Source organism: Cydia strobilella, chromosome 10, assembly GCF_947568885.1.
Source record: "Cydia strobilella chromosome 10, ilCydStro3.1, whole genome shotgun sequence".
In the NCBI taxonomy this organism is placed as follows: Eukaryota; Metazoa; Arthropoda; class Insecta; order Lepidoptera; family Tortricidae; genus Cydia; species Cydia strobilella.
In genome coordinates, this window is record NC_086050.1 from 18006604 (window position 1) to 18027766 (window position 21163).

At 37.4% G+C, this 21163-nt stretch overlaps 2 protein-coding genes across 4 annotated transcripts in view; one reads left to right on the forward strand and one right to left on the reverse strand.

Moving 5' to 3' along the window:
- The first annotated feature begins 231 nt into the window (after nucleotides 1-231).
- LOC134744571 (organic cation transporter protein-like) lies at nucleotides 232-8004 on the forward strand. The gene is made up of 7 exons (XM_063678416.1): nucleotides 232-678; nucleotides 1296-1530; nucleotides 2217-2472; nucleotides 3900-4222; nucleotides 4546-4846; nucleotides 6275-6456; nucleotides 7837-8004. Exons 1-7 carry the CDS (start codon nucleotides 281-283, stop codon nucleotides 7999-8001), a joined length of 1860 nt encoding a protein of 619 aa, XP_063534486.1. The 5' UTR covers nucleotides 232-280; the 3' UTR covers nucleotides 8002-8004.
- Nucleotides 8005-8503: 499 nt separating this feature from the next.
- The window catches only part of LOC134744587 (organic cation transporter protein-like), a 48286-nt gene continuing 35626 nt past the window's right edge, over nucleotides 8504-21163 (reverse strand). For 2 of the 3 annotated variants that reach the window (XM_063678444.1, XM_063678445.1), the window contains exons 5-10: nucleotides 17649-17749; nucleotides 16717-16865; nucleotides 15285-15607; nucleotides 13904-14213; nucleotides 12998-13179; nucleotides 8504-11535 (exon numbers count right to left, since the gene is read on the reverse strand). In XM_063678444.1, the coding sequence (XP_063534514.1) occupies nucleotides 11374-11535; nucleotides 12998-13179; nucleotides 13904-14213; nucleotides 15285-15607; nucleotides 16717-16865; nucleotides 17649-17749 (1227 nt within the window). In that variant the 3' untranslated portion in view covers nucleotides 8504-11373. The remainder of the gene's footprint in view (nucleotides 11536-12997; nucleotides 13180-13903; nucleotides 14214-15284; nucleotides 15608-16716; nucleotides 16866-17648; nucleotides 17750-21163) is intronic. The other variant, XR_010128097.1, reaches the window with a different exon arrangement.

The following is a 21163-nucleotide window of genomic DNA, read 5'->3' on the forward strand; positions in this document are numbered from 1 at the left end:
GGACTTGGGCTCGTACGCCGTCCACTATCAGGTTTATTTTTGGGTGTTTTCATATCCGTATCGAGTTGTGTTTGCTTTAAATAAATTTATTAATCTCTTATACTGAGTTATTAAGTATCACAATCCACAAACAGTGGTCAAACAGCTAGTATAGCAAACCTCCAGCGTTATCTTCCACGTCGCCTAATCCGAAATGCCGATAAATTAATATCCTCTTATTGGATCAGCGGGCTTACCGCCATTGCAGTAAAGTCCGCAGGTGCGGGCGCACCGTTCAACCATGAATGGAGTGACAGTTGGTCCAGGTCCGGGACCTGATAGCGAAGGTTCACCAGGAGTGGGCCATGGGAGGCCGGAAGGGCCATCAAATGGCCCAGAGCCTCACAAAGGTCCTGCAGGCCCACCAGGTCCTGAAGGTCCACCAGGTCCAGGCAGGCCAGGTTTCCCTGGCCCCCCGATAGCCGTTCCAGGGCTAGATTTCAAAAACCCAGATGGACCGGATTCCGGCAGGCCCAGTCGCCCTGACCCTCCAGTAATAGACCTGGATTGGGTGTTGGTCAACGAATTGGGACAGTTCGGGAGGTTCCAGTTGTACAATCTTCTGCTCGTCTCCATCCCTATCATCATGTCTGCGTTCATGAGCGAGTACATTTTCTCGGCCGCTGCAGTGCCACACAGGTAGCAATTTATAAGATATTGTATACATTATGTTACGAAGCTTTCAAGATTAAGCAACTATTAGTTTAGTGTCAAGTGTCAGACAAAAATTGGATACTTAATTACTTAATATTTTGATAACCCAATATTGTCTTCGGTTACCGCGATAGTTACTCATGAAATAAAACTATGAAAACGGATTATATCGCGTATATTGAATTTATAATACATCCCGACGTTTCGAACTCTTTACAGCGTTCGTGGTCAACGGGTGTCACGGGTGGGTGCGATATAATCCGTTTTCATAGTTTTATTTCATTTTGATAACCCCTTCAGCCTAGCTGCCTTTTATGCTGGTTGTCTTGGGTTCAAATTTTATTTTTAATATTTATTTATGTGATGGGCATTAACATTTGTTCCTGAGTTATGGGATTTGTTTAAATATTTCCTAAATAAAATCGTTGTTCAAGAACTTGTATCACCTTATTGATCTGAGCTATTGGATTTTTTCGTTACCTATGTCATCTGACATGATACATAATAGTTAGGGCAATAAATGAATCTGACTTATGAAGCCAGCTTTGTATGAGTCTCCTATAAATTATCTTCACATACTCATCCACTCCAATTATATGCAGATGCGTGATACCAGAATGCGGTGAGATCCCTGGCGCAGAACACGAGTACAGTCCAAATTGGATCCTGAACGCGATACCGGCTGATGGCAACGGAAACCCTCAGAGTTGCGAGCGCTACGTACCCTTAAGTGGAAGTGGCACTCCGCAATCCTGCCCCGCTAATATCTTTAACCAGGGTGCTACTCAGGAATGCGATGGTTTTGTGTACGATAGAACTAACTCTGTTGTGTATGATGTAAGTTGGTATAATTTGAGTATATGTTTAACTGATTTTTTGGAATGCAAACATAGTTTAAATCGACTACCACATATGCACGCACAACACACGGCATAGGCACGTAAAGCTCTTGGGGTTTTCTCGATGGGCTGACGGTGTGTGGTTCTCTAGAGAAATAAAAACTACAGTATTGCTTTTGATATGTACTCTTTATTACAATTATGAAATCCACAGAATCATGATAGGGTAGGTTAGGGTTCTAAATAAAGTTGTATGTCAATTTATTTTGTACCTAGGTGGGCCATTATACTTTTTGTTGAGTTTTTCATAAGATTTTGTCACTTTTCGTAAAATTAACATTTAAGAATACGTATCCATTACTTTCATTTTTTGTTTTAAATATGATAGAGAAAGAAGCTTATTTAGGCGCTATCAAACCCGATAGCTTTGTTCAATAAATAAATAGTGTTCTTCATAGTCTCCCGATTTGTATGAAAATAATTCATTTACCACTGTTACCATTTATTTACATGAATCAATATTAATATATGAATTTTAGTCAACAAATTTGTAATATTTGTGTCAGGTACAATTTGGAAATACAATTTTTATACAGAAATATTCAATATTAGATTATGGCAATAGATTAAACCATGAAAAAGTAGAATGACCCAGGTACCTCTAATTGAGCGTATCTTTTCCAGTTTGACCTGGGCTGCAACGAATGGCTACGAGCACTGGCCGGTACCCTCAGCAGCGTGGGCACCCTTCTAGTCCTTCCCATCACCGGCTTCGTGTCCGACAAGTACGGCAGACGTGTGGCCCTCGTCATCAGCGTGTTTAACCTGGCCCTGTTCGGTCTTATCAGAGCCTTCTCCGTCAACTACCCCATGTATCTCGCCTTTCAAGTGCTGCAGACTACTCTTGGTGCTGGCACGTTCAGTTCTTCTTATATCTTTGGTAAGATTTTTACTTACAGTTCCAAACCTACTTTTTAATAAGCTTGGGAACAGCCTGTGCATTCTAAAATATAGAATATTATCTTATATCTCCAACAGTGCTGAATCTCCAAAGTATTCTCTGAAACGATACTCCAGTGCTCTTCCAACTGAGCCACCAACCAAGACCTCATATAGTCCATCGTAGTCATAGTCGTAGTAGAGGCCGTGAGTTCAAGTCTCACCCAAGGCAGTAATTTTTCCACTTTTAAATTTATTCTAAGCTTAATAGCATCGTTCGCAGACGTTTCTGCTTGTTAAAAATTAATATTCTCTCAAAGTCTGTGTCTTCTTTTCTTACACGGATTTGACGGTACATTTTGATGAGATCGGCGACAAAATAGTTATTTGTTATACAAGGGTGCAAAGTTGTATTTTACCCGCGAGTGTGGAATTGAAACACGAGCAAGCGAAAGGATTCTATAGTTGAACCACGAGTAAAGCGAGTGGTTCTAAAATAGAATCCTGAGCGTTGCGAGTGTTTTAACACACGAGAAGTAAAATACATTTGCACCCGTGTGTAACACAAAACTTTTCCCCTCACTATAGCGAGGAAAGTGCAACATCCACAGGCGTTAGATCATCTTCATCAACTGGAATCACTCATTTTTTTACGATATTATAACAAAGAACTCTGGAAATTCTGTACTTTTACGTAAGAAGTTTTTAACTAAAATTTTTGTTGACAATGTTGACATTTCTGACGTATGAAATGTCAATGATGCGTTTTGAAATTGCATCGACTCAACTTGTGCGTTCAGAATTATGATCAACATCATTATAAAAGAACAAAGGTTTTTATAGAATTTTAAGGTTTATGACTTAAAATAATTAAATAAAGCTAAATTTGGTATTTTTTATTAAATACTCAAACCATTTATTTAATGATAATTAATATCGAACAAACCATTACTATGAGCGTTTTACGTTTTGTTATCTGTCAAAAGCTACTTAAACACGCTCCATCCAAGGTCAAATTACTTTCCCCACTAGTGGATAAAATGCGTTTTTCCCCGCTTGTTTTAAAGGATAAAAGACGGCTTTCCGAGCTAGTGAGGGGAAAAACACTTTATGCGTTCTCCATCTCATAAGAATTAACTTCCGTGGGTCTAATCTTGGGAGCTACATTGAAACCACTTCTGCAGCTCATTAGAGCTGATTTGATGATGGAGACCGAAGGTGGCTTTAGGTGAAAAAAACAAATACACTTATTTAAGTTTGGGTTTATTAAAGACTTCTCGATTATTAGACGACTTTCTGTCTTTGTATCCGAAAGTTAAGTTCATAATACCTACACGTTCAGTACTACCCTGCATGGCCTTTTACTACTTATGCTTAAATTAATCTCATCGCATCTTATTATCATCCTAACACAACTGTATTTTGTAGCTGCTGAACTGGTGGGTCCCAAATACCGAGTAATAACAAGCGCAACTTGCTCCTCCATGTTCGCCGTCGGCCAGGTCATCCTTGGCGGCGTAGCCTGGCTGGTCCAGCCCTGGCGTTACATGATCCTGGTCCTCCACATCCCCTGCTTCCTCATCATCGCCTACTACTGGGTGCTGAAAGAGAGCGTGAGGTGGCTGCTCGCTAAAGAGAAGTTTGTGGAAGCTAAAGAGGTTCTAGAAAGGGTTTCAAATGTGAACAGGAAGGAGATTAGCGAGAAATCTATGCAGGCGTTGTTAACGCCCGCGCCTGTGGACGAAAATAAGGTAAATTGATTTTTTCCATACAAATTTAGTGGGCACGGTCAAGGCATTTCCTGTACCTGTGCAAAGTAGCACAGAAACCAAATTCCTTGACTGAACCGACATATGTTTGTAAAATTTGTATGATGTAACATAAATCATTTTTAAAAGAAAACGGTACGGCTCATGTTTTACTGTTGCAGTGAAATTAACAATGCTCCTATGGTACTTATATGTGTCGTTAGACATTTTTAAAATATCTATGAGCTCTTCCTACAATTCAAACACCTTAAAAATTTCAACTATACCTGTGTTTTCTTTTATCTGACTGTCACATTTTTCCTCAGACCGATAGCTCCGATGGTCTCCTCAAGACGATCGTCAAGTCCCGTATTCTCCTTCGACGGGTCCTGACTACTCCCATCTGGTGGATCACCACCACCTTCGTGTACTATGGCCTATCCATCAACTCCACCGGTCTCGCCGGCAATATGTACCTCAACTATATTCTCGTCTGCGCCATCGAGATTCCTGGCTTCTACACTGCTGCGTTGGTGTTGAATCGCGTTGGAAGGAAGATTACGCTCAGTTGCGGTTTCTTCCTGGCTGCCGCTTGCAATATTATCTTCGCTTTCATTGACAATAATGGTAAGTTTTTTTACTCCGACATCATAAGAGATGTTATAAGATTTAGGTATTTGTTTGTTTGTCTGCCTGTGGCATCGTAGTTTATAGGCAAAACAAAACTAAAGAAGATTCATTACCTATAGGATTAGGTGCTTTTTGGTCAAGTTATCTACGTGCACTTCAACTCTGTTGTGGTGCGCGTGCCGCGACCACCGAAGGGTGTCGTGTTTTGGAGGTTCCGGGGCAAACTGCTGAATCCGACACAAGAGCAGACGATACAACGGAGCCACGCCGTTCTGTCGCCAAAATAGTGTTTAGTTTTTAAGTTTATGAAAATAATATATGTATAAAATAAATAAAATAAAATAATCTGCGGGCGTAGCATGGTCGCATTTTATCACCTGTCACGATGCCTGTCACGTTCTAACCAGTATGTAAGTGCGAAAGTGACAGGCATAGTGACAGGCGATAAAAATGGAACCATGCTGCCACCGCTAGTTAAAAAATATGACATTTTATATTTCATGTGGCATTAACATCTGTCTAAATATATATTAAAATAATATAATCCATTATCAAATTTATCATAATCTTCATTATCGCTTGCAACAATGCGATGGAGCTATCAGATAAAATTTCACGAGGTCCTTTTAATATGTAGACTGATAATTTCTGTTAAAACCAATGTCATTGTAGATATTTTAGTTACCAATGATATCAAAATAATGAAATTGAATTGGTACAACTCAAAAGTATCTCTGATAAGAAAAAATAGCGCTAATTTAGGACGCGAATTGTAGAGAATATCTCATATGGAAAAGAATTCCAGAATAGCAAATACTTTTGGAATGCTGTTTCATCCGCTACTATTGATGGTTATTATTGATGATATTGATGACCTAACAAAAAGTTCACCGAAGTCACGTTCTAGGACTTCGGTGAACTTTTTGTTATATAGTGTCCATGGTACATAGCTTTTTGAAAAAGACGCTCAAAGCTCAATGCAGATAGCTCAATTGCTTTGGTTTCCTATTCCTACTTTCAGTAGAAATAATTACGGTGGAAATCCAACTTCTTAATAGAGCGCAGTGCAAAAGATAAAGGAATCTAAAATTTGTAATTTGGTTTAAGCTAACTTTGAACCGACTTGAACAGAACAAAGACAAAAGTGTTATTATTATAACCGTTGTATTTTTATAGAAATTTAACATTATTGATGACATTGACATTACCACACTTTGTCATCAATAATGTTAAATTTCTATGAAAATACGAGTACGACGGTTATAATACCACTTTTGTCTTTGTTCCGTTCAAGTCGGTTCAAAGTTAGCTTAAACCAAATTACAAATTTTAAATTCCAAAACAAGGCGTCTTCTGTAGTATTCTTTATAACTTATAGAATGAAATAGATGTTATAACTTCATTACCACTTGAATATGCTTCCAGAACTAGCGACCTTCAGCCTGATCCTCTTCCTGGTGGGCAAGTTCGGTATCTCCGTGGTGTTCACGTCGCTGTACCTGTTCACGTCAGAGCTCTATCCCACGCAGTTCCGTCACACGCTGCTCGCGTTCTCATCTATGATTGGTCGCGTTGGTTCGATCACGGCGCCGCTCACGCCTGCTCTGGTAAGTTTTACTTTAGATTTTTGCACTCTTGGTATTTGTTACGCAATCTTGTAAATCCTAGATCCGGGGGTTTAACACAGGAAAAGTTTTTAGAGTGCGCGGAAGAGTTATAAAATATGTTGGTTACTTACGCGCGAACGCGAAGCGGCGCGGCTCGGGGTAAATCAATCCTTTGATACCTATAGAAGTGTCCTAAATACGTGGGCGATCTCGTTGCGAACGCGAACGCCGTGGGCCCGCCGCACCGCGCCGTGCCGATTCGCTTCGCGTTCTCGAGTTGTTCGCTTACGTAAGACGCAGCGTTATATTCCATATTCCATGGTCTTTCTCTTTCCGCACAGACTCTAAAATTGGCTGTCTAGCATGTTCTGAACTAAAAAGTAGTCATTCATAAACAACAAATTATGGTTCTGGGCAATTAGCCAGAAGGAAAAGAACTTTAATCCAGGTTTCCAAGTTTGGTCTTTAGTTAATAGTGTTAATACATTAACAATGACAATTAAATACCGACAATGGCAGCCAAATAAATAAATGCCAAACAAATAGATACTTAAATGACATTGGAGTTAAGTATGTTGGCATTGGCAGTTATTTTACTATTACTATCTTTAATTTATCGAAGTTATAATTCCTTGAATATTCCTTCTGTTCTTATCTAGCATCCGCTTTTTATCTAATATAAAACGCATTTTTTTCTTTTACTACATAGAAATCTTTCAGTTTTGATTTAGTTAAAAAAATTTTTTTTGCATTATTCCTTGTTCATTTTTATCATCTTTATTTATTTTATTTCTATCATTTTGTTATTTATAAACAACTGCAGTGACGACGATCTAGTGAACACATTTGTTTTTTTATATTAGAAGAATATAACTGTCGCAATTTTATATACCTCGGTTATTAACTTTATTACGTGTTGGTCAAAGTCAAATCTTGGAAGCTAAATTTGACCCACTTCCCGATTTCCGATTGAGCTGAAATTTTGCACACATATGTAAATTGGATGACAATATAAAATTATGATGACATCGAGCTGATCTGGTGATGGAGACAGGAGGTGGCCATAGGTCAGGAACTCTGTGATAAAACAACGAAACCTAATTCTGTTTAGGTTTGTTAGAATTGTCTCGATGAGTATTAGTTGCCTGTGTTACCAAAAATGAAATTATATTTACTTCAGTTTCTAAAAATGTGATTCTATCTTATATATATGTTTTAAGTACTCTAAATGCGTACCGTTGCATGCTTTCTTTTAATATTTAGGTACTTTAAATTTTGCATGCCTGTTTGTGTGGAATGTGTGTGACCACGATATATTTTTATAACATCTCTTGTACCACATTTTAAAGCGAAATAAAGATCTTCTATTCTATTCTATAGATGGAGTACTGGGAGGGCATCCCATCCCTGATGTTTGGGACCATGGGCGTGATCTCGGGCCTGCTCGTGCTCACGCAGCCCGAGACCCTGGGCACGAAGATGCCCGACACCCTGGCGGAGGCCGAGGCCCTCGGACAGGCGCCCAAGGTCAAGCAGGCCAGCTGATTCTCTCTACAAGACTTATAGCTCTAAATTTATAATAATAAATATTTATTACGAAATTTTATTTTTTTATTATTACTTATTTTCCTAGCTTTTAGGGTTCCGTACCCTATTACTAAGACTCTGCTGTCTGTCTGTCTGTCCGTCAGTCACCAGGCTGTATCTCACGAACCGTGATAGCTAGACATTTGAAATTTTCACAGATGATGTATTTCTGTTGCTGCTATAACAGCAAATACTAAAAACAGAATAAAATAAATATTTAAGCGGGGGTTACCATACAACAAACGTGCGCGAGCCCGACTCTCACTTGGCCGGTTTTATTTTAACAGGTATTATCTAAAGTTTAACTAGTGTTTCTACAAGGTGTAACAAAAATAGTGGGGATCCGTTTAAGGGCAAGTGTATACGCTCGTAGGAGCCGTGTCAGGCAAAAATAAATTATTGATTATCTCCAAAAAAACATCTAACGTAGTTTTGCATAATCAATTTATTAAATATTAGACGATAACTATATGTACAATTTGTAAACCAATATTTACTTAGTTATATTATAACAATACTTTTGGCATGACAATGATGATGATAACAGTGGTATTGGCAGATTAGAAAGAGAATGTTACAGATTTTTATCTCATAATTTGTGAATTAATAGTAGATATACAACAAGTAACGTAGAGCCGGCAATGGCCGGCAAGAACCAATAACCGACACTTTTTTTTTGAAGTGAAAACTTCTTTAGCGGCGCTGTGAACTTTTTTCGCGACAGGTCACGTGAGCGACAGATTGAAAATTCGTAAGACGGACACGTGACCTGATCGAAATTATGGATGGAAGTTGATTTTTCTGAGAGATAAACTTTTTAATATTAAATAATTGTAATAGTTCTGAAGTGTTTTTTTTAATGTGATATAAATTGTGTGTGTAAATGTTTGACATCATTATTGAAAGTCATAATGTAATGATTGTCATATTATCCTTAGTCATAATTCTGAAACCGTCAACTTTTCAGGATTTTCCTCAGGTTATCCTAATATAGACAGGTTAGGTTAGGTTTGTTTTATGGCAATCCTGAAAAGTTACGCGTTTCTAAGAAAAACCAAATTATGACTAACGAAAATGTGGACAAACAATACATTATGACTTCAAGCTTTCACTTCTGCCGGCACTCCTGGAGTGCTGCAACCCGTTGTTTTTTTTATGCACTGTGCACAAGGATCGTAATAAATAATTTTACTTTATGCACTAGAACATAAAAAGCAGCTTTTTGCTGCTCATCTTCTTCTTCTTCCTCGGTCCCTCATTGCTGAGGATCGCGACCGTGTATGCTCCGTCTCCATAGTGTGCGGTCATAAGCCATATGGGTCACGCGCTGCATGTTGCCGCCAACCACCCCCTTCACACCATCAGACCATCTCGTGGTTGCTTGCTGCTCATACGCGACTTAAAAACCCAAACTTTACGATCATGAGAAATGAAAATAAAGTTACTGAGTGATATCGTACTCCTTCTCATATAGGTATTTAAATGATTTTTAATGTCATACTTGTATTTCATCACTCTTTCTTATTCTGGTGTATCTTTGTAGATAAACTTATTGCAAGAGTATGATGCAGGATTGAAAATTATACGATCCCAATATAAATGCGCTATTTTTGAACAACGTAGTAAAAATATATCTTATCTCTATTTATGACAAATATACAAAAATATACAAAGTAATAAATATATACATATATGTTTAATCATATTGATTATAATGTAACACGAGAGCAACTAAGGCTTATTATTTACTGGCCAGTCTGGGCATAAGCCCAGACAGTGTGGAAAAAAATTATGTACCCTTGAGGGAAAGTATACCTCTAAACTTCTAAACCCATACTCATTTACTCATTTACTTAAACTTATTTATTCATTTACTTATTTATTTATTCATTTACTTATTTATTTATTCATTTACTTATTTATTTATTCATTTACTTATTAGCTCGTTATACTTAAAGGGGACATTCATTTATTTTTAAAAACGTCCCTCACCTATTTAGTATTTTTTTATTTTAATTGCGTTTCATTATAATTCAAGAAAAAGTACCTGCATTAAACGAATCACAAGATGTATCTTAATTATTGGTAACATTCCATTTTTACTTATTTCGTAGTTAGAACTACATTAAAAAAATACACAAATAAGTCACTTTTAATATTATCACAAATCTTAGAGCACATTAATTACTTAATTAAAGCTTACTAATCCCCTTATTCCTAAACACACTACAAGCCTCAATTAGTTTATTTATATTTTATCCCGTTCTTACAAATACCTAAGTCAAAATGACAGATTAAGAAATACGATTATAACCTAATTGCGGCTTGTGGCGCGTTTATTCTTTACTAGCGTTGAAAAAACCGGGAAAATTTCGGGAAAATTTCAAAACGGCTCGTTTTTTTCAAGTTTCTTCCGAAAAAAATGTATTTTTCAATATACTTAATTATGAATTTAAACAGGTAGGTTAAGGTTGCATGTCTAATGTGTTTATTTATGGCATTGACACTGTCATCACTCATCAGTGGCATTTGTGCGTATTTAATTTTTCTGAATAGAACTGGAAAAAAACCGAAAAAAACGAAATTTTGTAAAATTCCCGAAAAAACATTTGATTTTTACCGGAATTTTCATCCCTATTCTTTACTCGGAGTTAACGGTACCTATAGTTGAACCCTGTATAAACGGTTAACTCCGAGTTTGTTGGCTAACCCTGGAACGTGCAAGCTGCCCTAAGGGGGTTAGACGCTACATCTTCTAATTTGATAATGCCATTTGAGCACCATATTTTACAATAATATCTTTATTTTGGCACAGTCAATCTTTAAATCTAATTTGCTAAGCTAAGGCCTTATTTCAGCCTTACTTCATTATTATTTAATAACTATAATCATTGTAAAAAATATCTCACACTATTTACACTCAGATCCAACCATTATATGCTAAAACATAAAATATCTAACTTATAATGTCAGCAATGATAATATAACTTCCTATTTATGCACCTAGCGACCATAGTTTATGTCGACCCAGAAATATATCACAAATTCAAAATTGGGCAACAAAACACTAAACTCTCGCGTTTTGTACACATAATTAATGTAATTCACGGGTCTAACGCGATTAGATTGCATTATTTTACCTTTTTTCCGACTTTTCAGCCAGGTTGCACTAGCTGTGGTCACGGAAGACTGACGTCTAAGCAAAATGTGAAATACTCGTATAATAATGAAATTTAATCGCGTTACACCCGTTAATGATATTAATTTTTGGGCAATAAAGGCAAGCTCAAGTGTCTCGACTGTCTACTGTCTTTTCACTGTTACACACACTCAAACTTTAGCGTCTTCTTCAGTCTGGTCCAGTTTTTCGGCCTGCTGAACGTCGTCGGGCAGCGGCGACCGGCTGGTTTCTGGTAGCAGAAGAGCCAGCAGACCGGGCACGAAGGCTACCAGCCCGATCACTACACTTGGCAGGCTGTGCATGTATTGTTCCTGCAAGAAATAAGAATAAACTCATTAACGATAAAAAGGTGATGTCGCAACTTTGTGAATCGTCATAAATTTTACTTGTTAAGCATAAGTAATCTAATTCAGCCAGAGTCAAATCTTCAACTACATCACAGTTCCTCATAACTTCTCAATAAACGACTGAGTTAAGTTGTAGATCATCATCATAACTCTTAAGAGCCTGGCTCTTGTCGGTAGAGTAACCGCCACTCCGTTCTTCTTTCTGCCACTGTTTTGAGCTCCTGATACGTCACTACGTTGATTTTCTCCTTGGCTTGGTCCAAAAACGCACGTCTCTGTCTTCCTCTGCCTCTCCTTTTTTCTATTCTTCCTTCTATTATAGACTTTATGTAAGTATCGTGCCGTATCAGGTGCCCCAACATGTTTCCCCTTCTGTGTTCAATCATTCTCAGCAGAGATCGCTTCTCACCTACCAAATCCAATACTTCTGCATTCGTTTTCCTCTCCTTCCAGCTTATACCTTCCATTCTTCTCCATGTCCACATTTCAAAAGCGCTTAGTCTGTCTCTATCACGCTGGGTTAATGTCCACGTCTCGCTACCATATAACGCTATACTCCAGACGTAGGTCTTGATAAATCGCTTTCTAATGTTTCGGGATATCATTGCTTTAAATTGGTGTTGAAAGCTTTTTTAGCCATGGCTATGCGTGTGACGATATCCGAAGTGCATCTGGAGTTACATGTTACAATGCTTCCTAAGTATTTAAAACTTTTTACTTGCTCAATTACTGTATTTCTGATTTTTATAGGATCTATTTTGTTATTGTGCTTAGATGTTATTAATGTTTTTGTTTTATTGATGTTGATTTTAAGTCTAAATTCTGTAAATATGTGGTCCATTTCCGTTTCAAGCTGTTCTAGTTCTATAGAATTTTCTGCTATGGCTGCTATGTCATCTGCAAACCTAACGAAATAAAACCTTTCTCCGTTAATTTTGACACCCCCCCTTTCCAGTTCAACAATTTTTCTGATGGCGGTTTCAATGAATATATTAAAAATTAGTGGCGAGAGTGGACAACCCTGACGCACTCCCTGTCTTACTTTCGCCTTTCCTTTTTCCTGTCCTATTTCTACTATGTTTTCCTTATATAATGCATGTATAATTCGTCTGTCTCTATAATCTATTCCTATTGTTTTCATAATGTTCATCATCTTTATCCAGTTGATGTAGATATGTACATAATATATGTGCCGGTTTGTTACTGAGACGACTTTTATGCAATTAGTTTTAGTAGTTAGACAGATCATACTGGACTATCTGGTCAACATCTTAGAAAATAGATGAATGAGGGTAGCGCTCGACCGATCATTATAAAAGCCTTGAGGGAGTCTTACGTCCAGCAGTCTTTCTGTTCATATGACGGTAATTACGACGACGACGATGATTTGTTGTACAGAGAAGTTGAAAAGACTAAAGAATCTTACCAGCAGAGGAACTTGTGGTGCCAGTATGGCCCCGATGCGTCCCACGGTATTGGCCACGTTGGCTAGCGAGTTTCTCACGGTGGTAGGGAAGATCTCTATGCTGACGACGTAGAGAGAGAACATGCCGTAGCTGTTGCACATCTTGCCGATCAAGTAGAGGACTACGGACAGCCAGCTGAGTGCTAAGGAGAGGAATAGATTGAATTAGATCACAAATATCAATAATTTTAGGATAGCTCCTGCTCGGATTTTGGATGGCATTCTTATATAAAACCTACAAATCTCAAAAAACAAAACATATTCAAACTGCACAGAGATACAGACGCAATATCTCTGGATAATAGAATTAAAACAGGATGAAACATTAACATTACAGATGTAAGGTATTTCATAAAACAAAATAAATTGTACTAAAGCTAAACTTTTGAATAGTTTGGTTAACGGAAAACCATAAAATATACACTAGTCTTTAGGAATTGGCTTATGCCTATGATGCATGTTATGTCATAAGTTAGTGTTAAGTATATTGCTATACCCTTACAGGGTTCATGTAGAACTGTATTAAATAGTTTTAAGAACTGTATACTAATATGAGTGCAATAAACAATTCTAATTCTAATTCTAATTCTAATAATCGAAAGAATGTTAGGAAAGAAGATAAAATAAGAAATTGTAACCATGATTTCAAACCAAGTTGGCAATAATTTAGCAATCAAATTAGGAATAGTTGGGCATTGGTCTGGTCAAGTTGATGCTGTAACTATATGGAAAGACAGTAACGTTTCTTTAGAACGTAATGAATTTGCAGCGTATAACTACAAGCGGATACTAAAGCCTTACAGATAACAACTGATGATAGATTACAATCATTCAACAATTCAATTATCATTATGAAAATAAACTCACAGCTCGGCACAAACGCGGACGAAATGAAGCAAACACCCGCAAGACAGTACGCCACACAAATCGGCGCTTTCCGTCCAAAGCGGTTCAGCGTCAGCGCAGTAATAATGCGCGTGGGCACCGCGACCAACTGCAGTGCGGAGTAGTTCAAGTACTTGTTGCCAAATATGCCCGTCGAGTAGATGATGGCGCTGGTGTACACGAAGGAGAGGCAGATGAAACAGGCGGAGATGAGCGTTAGGCGGAGGAGGATGGTGCGGGAGCGGAGAACGGAGAGGAGGTGCTTGGTTGAGCAGGAGGGCGTGTTGTTGCTCTGAAACAGACAATAATAGTTATTTGTTATACAAGGGTGCAAAGTTGTATTTTACCCGCGAGTGTAGAATTGAAACACGAGCAAGCGAAAGGATTCTATAGGTGAACCACGAGCGAAGCGAGTGGTTCTAAAATAGAGTCCTGAGCGTAGCGAGTGTTTCAACACACGAGAAGTAAAATACATTTGCGCCCGTGTATAACACAAAACTTTTCACCTCACTATAGCCAGGAAAATGCAACATCCACAGGCGTTAGATCATCTTCATCACTGTAATCACTCATTTCTTTACGATATTATAACAGAAAACTCTGGAAGTTTTGTGTATTTTTACGCGTCGGTGAGAAAAGTTTTTTAGTAAAAAAATTGTTGACAATTTTGACATTTCTGACGTATGAAATGTCAACGATGCGTTTTGAAATTGCATCGACTCAACTTGTGCGTTCAGAATTATATTTAACATCATTATAAAAAAACAAACGTTTCTTATGGAATTTTAAGGTTTATGACTTAAAATCATTAAACAAAGCTAAATTTGGTGTTTTTCATTAGATTCTCAAACCATTTATTTAATGATAATTAATATCGAACGAATCATTATCACAAACGATTTACGTTTTGTTATCTGTCAAGTTACTTAAACACGCTCTATCCAAGGTCAAATTACTTTCCCCACTAGTGGATAAAATGCGTTTTTCCCAGCTTGTTTTAAAGGATAATAGACGGCTTTCCGAGCTAGTGAGGGGAAAAATACATTTTAAATACATACGTCAAACAAGGCAACTATGGGCTACCTAACTACCATTGGCATTGATAAAAAGTTGATCTTTATGAGTTTTTACTGATGACAAAACAGCACGGATATTTTTTCCTGAGTCATGGGTGTTTTCTATGTATTTAAGTATTTATAAATATTTATATATTATATCGTCGTCTAAGTACCCACACCCACAACACAAGCCTTATTGAGCTTACTGTAGAACTTAGTCAATTTGTGCTATAATGTCCTTTAATATTGATTTATTATTTGTTTATAATTAACAGAACTATCATCTAAATGAACGTCGTTCTCACCTCTTCACTCTTAGTCTGTTCAATCGACTTCATCATCTGCTTCGCCTTGTTAGAGAGCTCTACGTTGTTTATCTTCGCTACTTTGTTCAGCACCCTCACAGCCTCATCATTTTTATTATGAGCTAGTAGCCAGCGTACACCCTCATCTATCAAGAAGATGTAGAACACCACGACAAGGAGGGGTGCATATATGGCTCTCAGGAGGTGTCTCCAGTAGGGAACCTTCCAGGCGATGAGGCCGAAGAAAGCTGTTCCGATGTTTGTAAAGATGTCCCAGATGCAGGAGAAGGCGACGCGGCCATTTTGGCTGACGGCTTCTAATGCTGAAATGTTGAACAAATGTTTTACTGTAAAATATATATGAAATTAGTTTTTCATTGGACGAAGAACAAACCAAACAAACAAAAAAATTAATATTGTACATTTTCATTGATTCTCCGAAACTAAAGACAAATCGTTGATTTAAGCTCTCAAACTTTATTAAAATTACTATTATCAAAGATAGATATAACTCCGTAATAGATGTATACAGTCTAAGGAAAAAACGTGCCTCGAAAATCAAGAAAATTTGATTCTCGTTCAGAGGGCGCTACTAGCTTTGGCTTACTGTCGTATAGATTGCGTTGACGGTTTCGTTTGTTATTTAACAATTTTAAATTTTAACGCATATCAGTGAAAGAACATGGGTCAAAATCATAAAAATAATTAATGCAAATAAAAAAAATCATTTATCCATATTTAAATACATTTTATCGTATTTTTATAAATATTTATTTTTAGTTTTAAAGTGTGTCGACAGATGGCAGTGAATTTACTGGGGTTACAAAATTTACTATGACAGTACCGCTCTAGTATAAGTTACTCTATGCTATTATACATGGATAAAAACCTAATTAGGTAGCCGAAAAAGTACGCACGATTACCAATCTTGCCCCGTCCTCATTAGGTCCTTTCTTGATATCTTTTGCTTTTTGTTTATTTATTTTTTAACTTTTTATTACGTACCAATGAGTTTTTCGGAACTTATGTATGAAATATCATTTGATATTTACCAGTCGCTTTTCGGTGAAGGAAACATCGTGAGGAAACCGGAATAATCCTAACAAAGCCTAGTTCCCCCTCTGCGTTGGAAGGTCAGATGGCAGAGGTAGATGGCAGTCGTAAAAACAAGTGCCTTATAATTATTCTTAGGATAAGTTGTCAAGCGGACTCCAGGCTCCCATGAGCCGTGGCAAAATGCCGGGATAACGTGAGGAAGATGATGATAATTGTTCAACTTTTTATTCCCTTTAATACTAACCGATCATCGTTCCACTTCAAAAAGGCTACTTCGTACCTTTAGGTGCACGTGGTCCTCTTTTAAAGACTATACCCAAGTGGTCTATATTTAAAGCGCAGTGGAAAGTATAATTATTATAAAAACTATACTTACAGAGAACCATAGAGGCATTTCCGTATCCAAACGCGGTCTCGATGAACTCAAGAGTCAACAGCATCCAGTAGTTGACTGAGAAAGACTTGATCAATCCCACGATACCTACGAGAATAGGCGTACCGACGATGATGACTTTGCGGCCGTACCTGCACAAGTATAGAATGGTTTACACGATGAATTAGAAGATAAAAACTAACTTGAAATTGCTATTTAAATATTTTAAATACGATAGGACGAGGCCGATGAAAACTTTGCTCAATAATAAAGCATAGATATAGTCTGTATCTTCTCAAATGATTTTTACGTCGAAGACCCTAATCGGTTAAACAAAAGACATTGTTTCTTTTCTGCGAGCGGTCGGCCATTGTGTCCAACAATTGGCAGGCGCTCAGACTGCGCGCGCTCGCAAAAAAGATACAATGGCTTTTGTTTAACAGATTGGGGATCTAAGACGTAAAAATCATAGTACCTCTATATTGAGATAAATTTTAGACAATAGATTTTAACCATAGAAAATAATTCTTCCCGCAATGTAAAGCAACACATAAGTTACGAGATACGAAAATCTCGTAATGTAATCTCATGGTAAGTCTTGTAATATTTGCAGTACATAAGTTACATAACATAGCTGCTCGGTAAATTTTCAAAAATTAATTACGGGGTCATAATTAAGTGGAACTTAAAAAAACGTTCCACGGATAAATTATCTGTCTGGCTTAATTTATCTCCCGTATTGGATTTACTCACTGTATGAATGTGGTACGATTGAGGTAGGAAGAGAGGAAAACCGATGGATGGACTGTGTGAGAGATGATATGAAACGAACGCAAGTGAATGACGGGCGACATAGAGGTATGGAAGAAAAGACATGCTGCGCCGACCCCAAGTGAATGGGACAAGGGCAAGCGAATAATGATGGGAAAACGTACCGGTCAGAAACGAAGCCGTAAAGTATGTAGGAGATGATGAGCCCAATGTTGTGGACGGTGCCGATCATCGTACGCTTCCAAGGCTCGCAGCCCAGGTCGAACTAAAACAATATTTTGTAAACACTTTCAACACTTAGCGATGTTATAAACTGAAATAGACATCATACACTAAAGAAAAAGTGACCAAGTCCACCGGTAGCCGAGGCGGGAATCGAACCCGCGTCTTCAGCTTACGCGACTAACGTCCTGACCACTAGACTACCCGGTTACGAATATATCGACTACGGCTACGAGCATAGGCCTCCCCCAAGGCTCGCCACTCCGACCGATCCTGTGCCGCTCGCTTCCACCGAATTCCCGCGACCTTCACCAGGTCGTCGCTCCATAGGGCATACTATTGCGAAATGTTCAACCAATGTTTTTTGTCGGGAAGCCAATTCTGATTTACGTGTAACATTTTGATAAGGTTTACGATTTTGACTCGTGTCATCAGGCATCTCACACGCACCGATAAATGTTAAGGGTGCCTTATTTTTTTTTTTTGGTACAATATTTTATACAATTTATTATGGATCCTGATCGCATTTCGTGAGGACTAGTCAGCGTTAGCGGCTAATACTGATTGGTGCAGCGGCGCAACGTCGTATCGAAATACTATTAAAACCATATTAGCCTTAAAACAGAATTAGCCTCCAGTATATTATGCATCATAGATGAACGTATAAGGAAGCAACGTCCGTCTTTCACACGTCAAGTGACATTATAAGATCTATTTCGACTCTCAAACTAGGGGGCACTCCTCCGTGTCTTCAATTAATAACTCTTTGATAACATATTGTCATTGATGTGCAGACAGAGATTTTTCTAGCACGAACGTCATGTTGTTAGTGCTTGACAAAATAAAAACATCGACAATCCTATTATCGATAAGTACCCCTTCAACGTTAGTCATATTCCATATTTCTGCCATGCACCCATTACAACAGTGGAATTTGAAAAATCTGTTATTCAATCTATGCGCATTTCTTCAAAAAGACAAAGAAATTGTACACCCGAAAATATGGAAAAAAATTGGCAGTTTAAGTGCTTCGAGAAACATGTAAGTAAACCTACCTATATGTGATGGTTGTATTAGCGATTGCGATTTGAAAAAAAATCTTGTGTATGTGTGTCATGGAGTTTTTTTTAAGTACTTACCTATGAAGTATGTGGGTAAAGTATTAATAAACTGATATAGTTTCGTTCTCCTTGTTAATTTATTTCCAAACAGGTCAAATATGTGTATAACATTATTGTGACAGTTATAAGAAATCGATGATATAAGATGTCGATGAACTAAATCTCGGAAGGAAGTCACTAGCGTTGCCTTGTCCGTGCTAGAAAAATCTCTATGTCTTTTGATGTGTCATTGGCTCATTGGTATGCTAGATATCTATTAAAATGACCATAATTTCAGCATTATAAATTCTTGATTTAAAATATTCCATTTCTCAGATTGTTCAAGAATTCTCTATTCATAATAATGTCAATGGAATAACATAAATTGAATTCTTTCAGGGGCCCTATTCGAGATGCACAACTGTCAGTTTCGGCTTCAACATCAGTTCAACAGTGGAATGAATCATTTGTTCATCAACTGTGGAAAGTATCATTTGGTTGTACACCAAAACTCATTCATTGAAAAAATTATGCAACAAAAATCAACTTTGTTTTCTTACTACTATACGGTTTAAAATGGCTCTGAACTCTGCGTGGTTCGGTTTGGTTTCGTTGTCACCTAACTGTGGATTGCTAATGTCAAATTTACCTATTTGACAACACACGATTTCTTCCATTCAACTGAAGTTCAACACGAAACGTCACTTAACGCATGTCGAATACCGCTCCAGCTTGTAAAGTCATTCGCTACGCCGCACGCATTATTTTTTAGTATTACAAAAAAGTAAATACAGACATTTTCTCACATCGAATTAAACAATAGCGTTCAAAATTCTTATACACGGAGTAACTTTAAAGGTGTTTTAAAGTTTTTTAGTAATTAAAAAGGCCGATTTTATTCTGATTATTTAAAGGTGTTTTAATACGACCTTGAGTTGTGTCATTAGGCATCTTTCGCGCTTTAATAAATGCAAGCGTGATGTTATTTAACAATTTTAACGCATATCAGTGAAAGAACATGGGTCAAAATCATAAAAATAATTTTAATGCAAATAAAAAAAATCATTTATCCATATTTAAATACATTTTATCGTATTTTTATAAATATTTATTTTTAGTTTTAAAGTGTGTCGATAGATGGCAGTGAATTTACTGGGGTTACAAAATTTACTATGACAGTACCGCTCTAGTATAAGTTACTCTATGATGACATCAATTATGGTGACGGTTGACGACACCTATATGTAGACGTGGTATCCATAACGACAATCTCTTTAAGGTTATGGAAGGTTGTGGGTCAGAATTAAACTGGACAGTCTACAAAACACAAAATAGATTTCTGAATAGCCGCGTTACCTAGCATTAAACTTGGCCGGCCCTGACAATGACCATCGCGGCGCGCGCGCATTATGTTGCGTGCGTAGTGATGGGTTGTTACCAGTAACTTACTCAAAAGTGGGAATATTCCCGGTAATGCTACCAGTAACATTACCCAGATCGGTAACATTGAGTAACTTTGAAAAAATTATTAGAATTGTATATGCTTTTTTCGTGTTAAATACTTAATAAAATAATAATGCTATTATTTACAGTCATAAAACAGTTAAGGAATCTCTGAGAGAGTAAATTCCCAATGTTACCGGTAACATTCCCAATATTACCAGGTATTTTTCCAAAGTTACTGGGAACATTACTATCTGGAAATAATGATTAAAAGTGAAGACTGGAAATAAAGTAAAAGAAAATATGTGTATAAATCAGTTTAATTATTAGAATAAACCAATCAACATCTAAATATATAAAAGAAGAAACTGACTGACTGACTGACTGCCTAACTGACATATCAACACACAACCCAAACCGCTGGTTCTAGAGATTCCAAATTTGGCACGTAGGTTTCTTATAAGGTCTAGGGGTGCCCTAAGAAATGATTTTTTCAAAATTCACCCCCCAAGGGGGTTAAATGGGGGTTCAAAGTTTGTATGGGGAAACAAGATTAGTTAGACTATTATATTCGAAACTTCACAGGAGTATTCCTAACGATAAATGAATAAACACGTGTTACAGGTTTTTTTGCAAATTCCCCCCTAATAGGGGGAAATGTGGTGACAAAGTCTGAAAATCAACATGGGTATTGTTTCTATGGTTTATCGGGTTGCTAATTAGGAAAACAAGAACGATTTTAAAATCCAACGTGACGGACGTGAAAAACCATCTCCCCTGTCGGGGTGCAATGGGGTTGAAATGTCTAAATATCAATATGGGTGTCGTTTTTATGGTTTTTTGGGACGTTAATTACGAAAATCGCAACGATTTTGAAATTGAGTAGTGTGCTCATGAAAATTCTTGAAAGTACT

Bases quoted from the DNA above. Each gene is read 5' to 3' on its own strand.
- LOC134744571 (XM_063678416.1), top strand. From the start codon at position 281: ATGAATGGAGTGACAGTTGGTCCAGGTCCGGGACCTGATAGCGAAGGT. The intron at 1,531-2,216 runs GTAAGTTGGTAT...TATCTTTTCCAG, and splicing joins CTAACTCTGTTGTGTATGAT to TTTGACCTGGGCTGCAACGA. The intron at 4,223-4,545 runs GTAAATTGATTT...ATTTTTCCTCAG, and splicing joins CGCCTGTGGACGAAAATAAG to ACCGATAGCTCCGATGGTCT.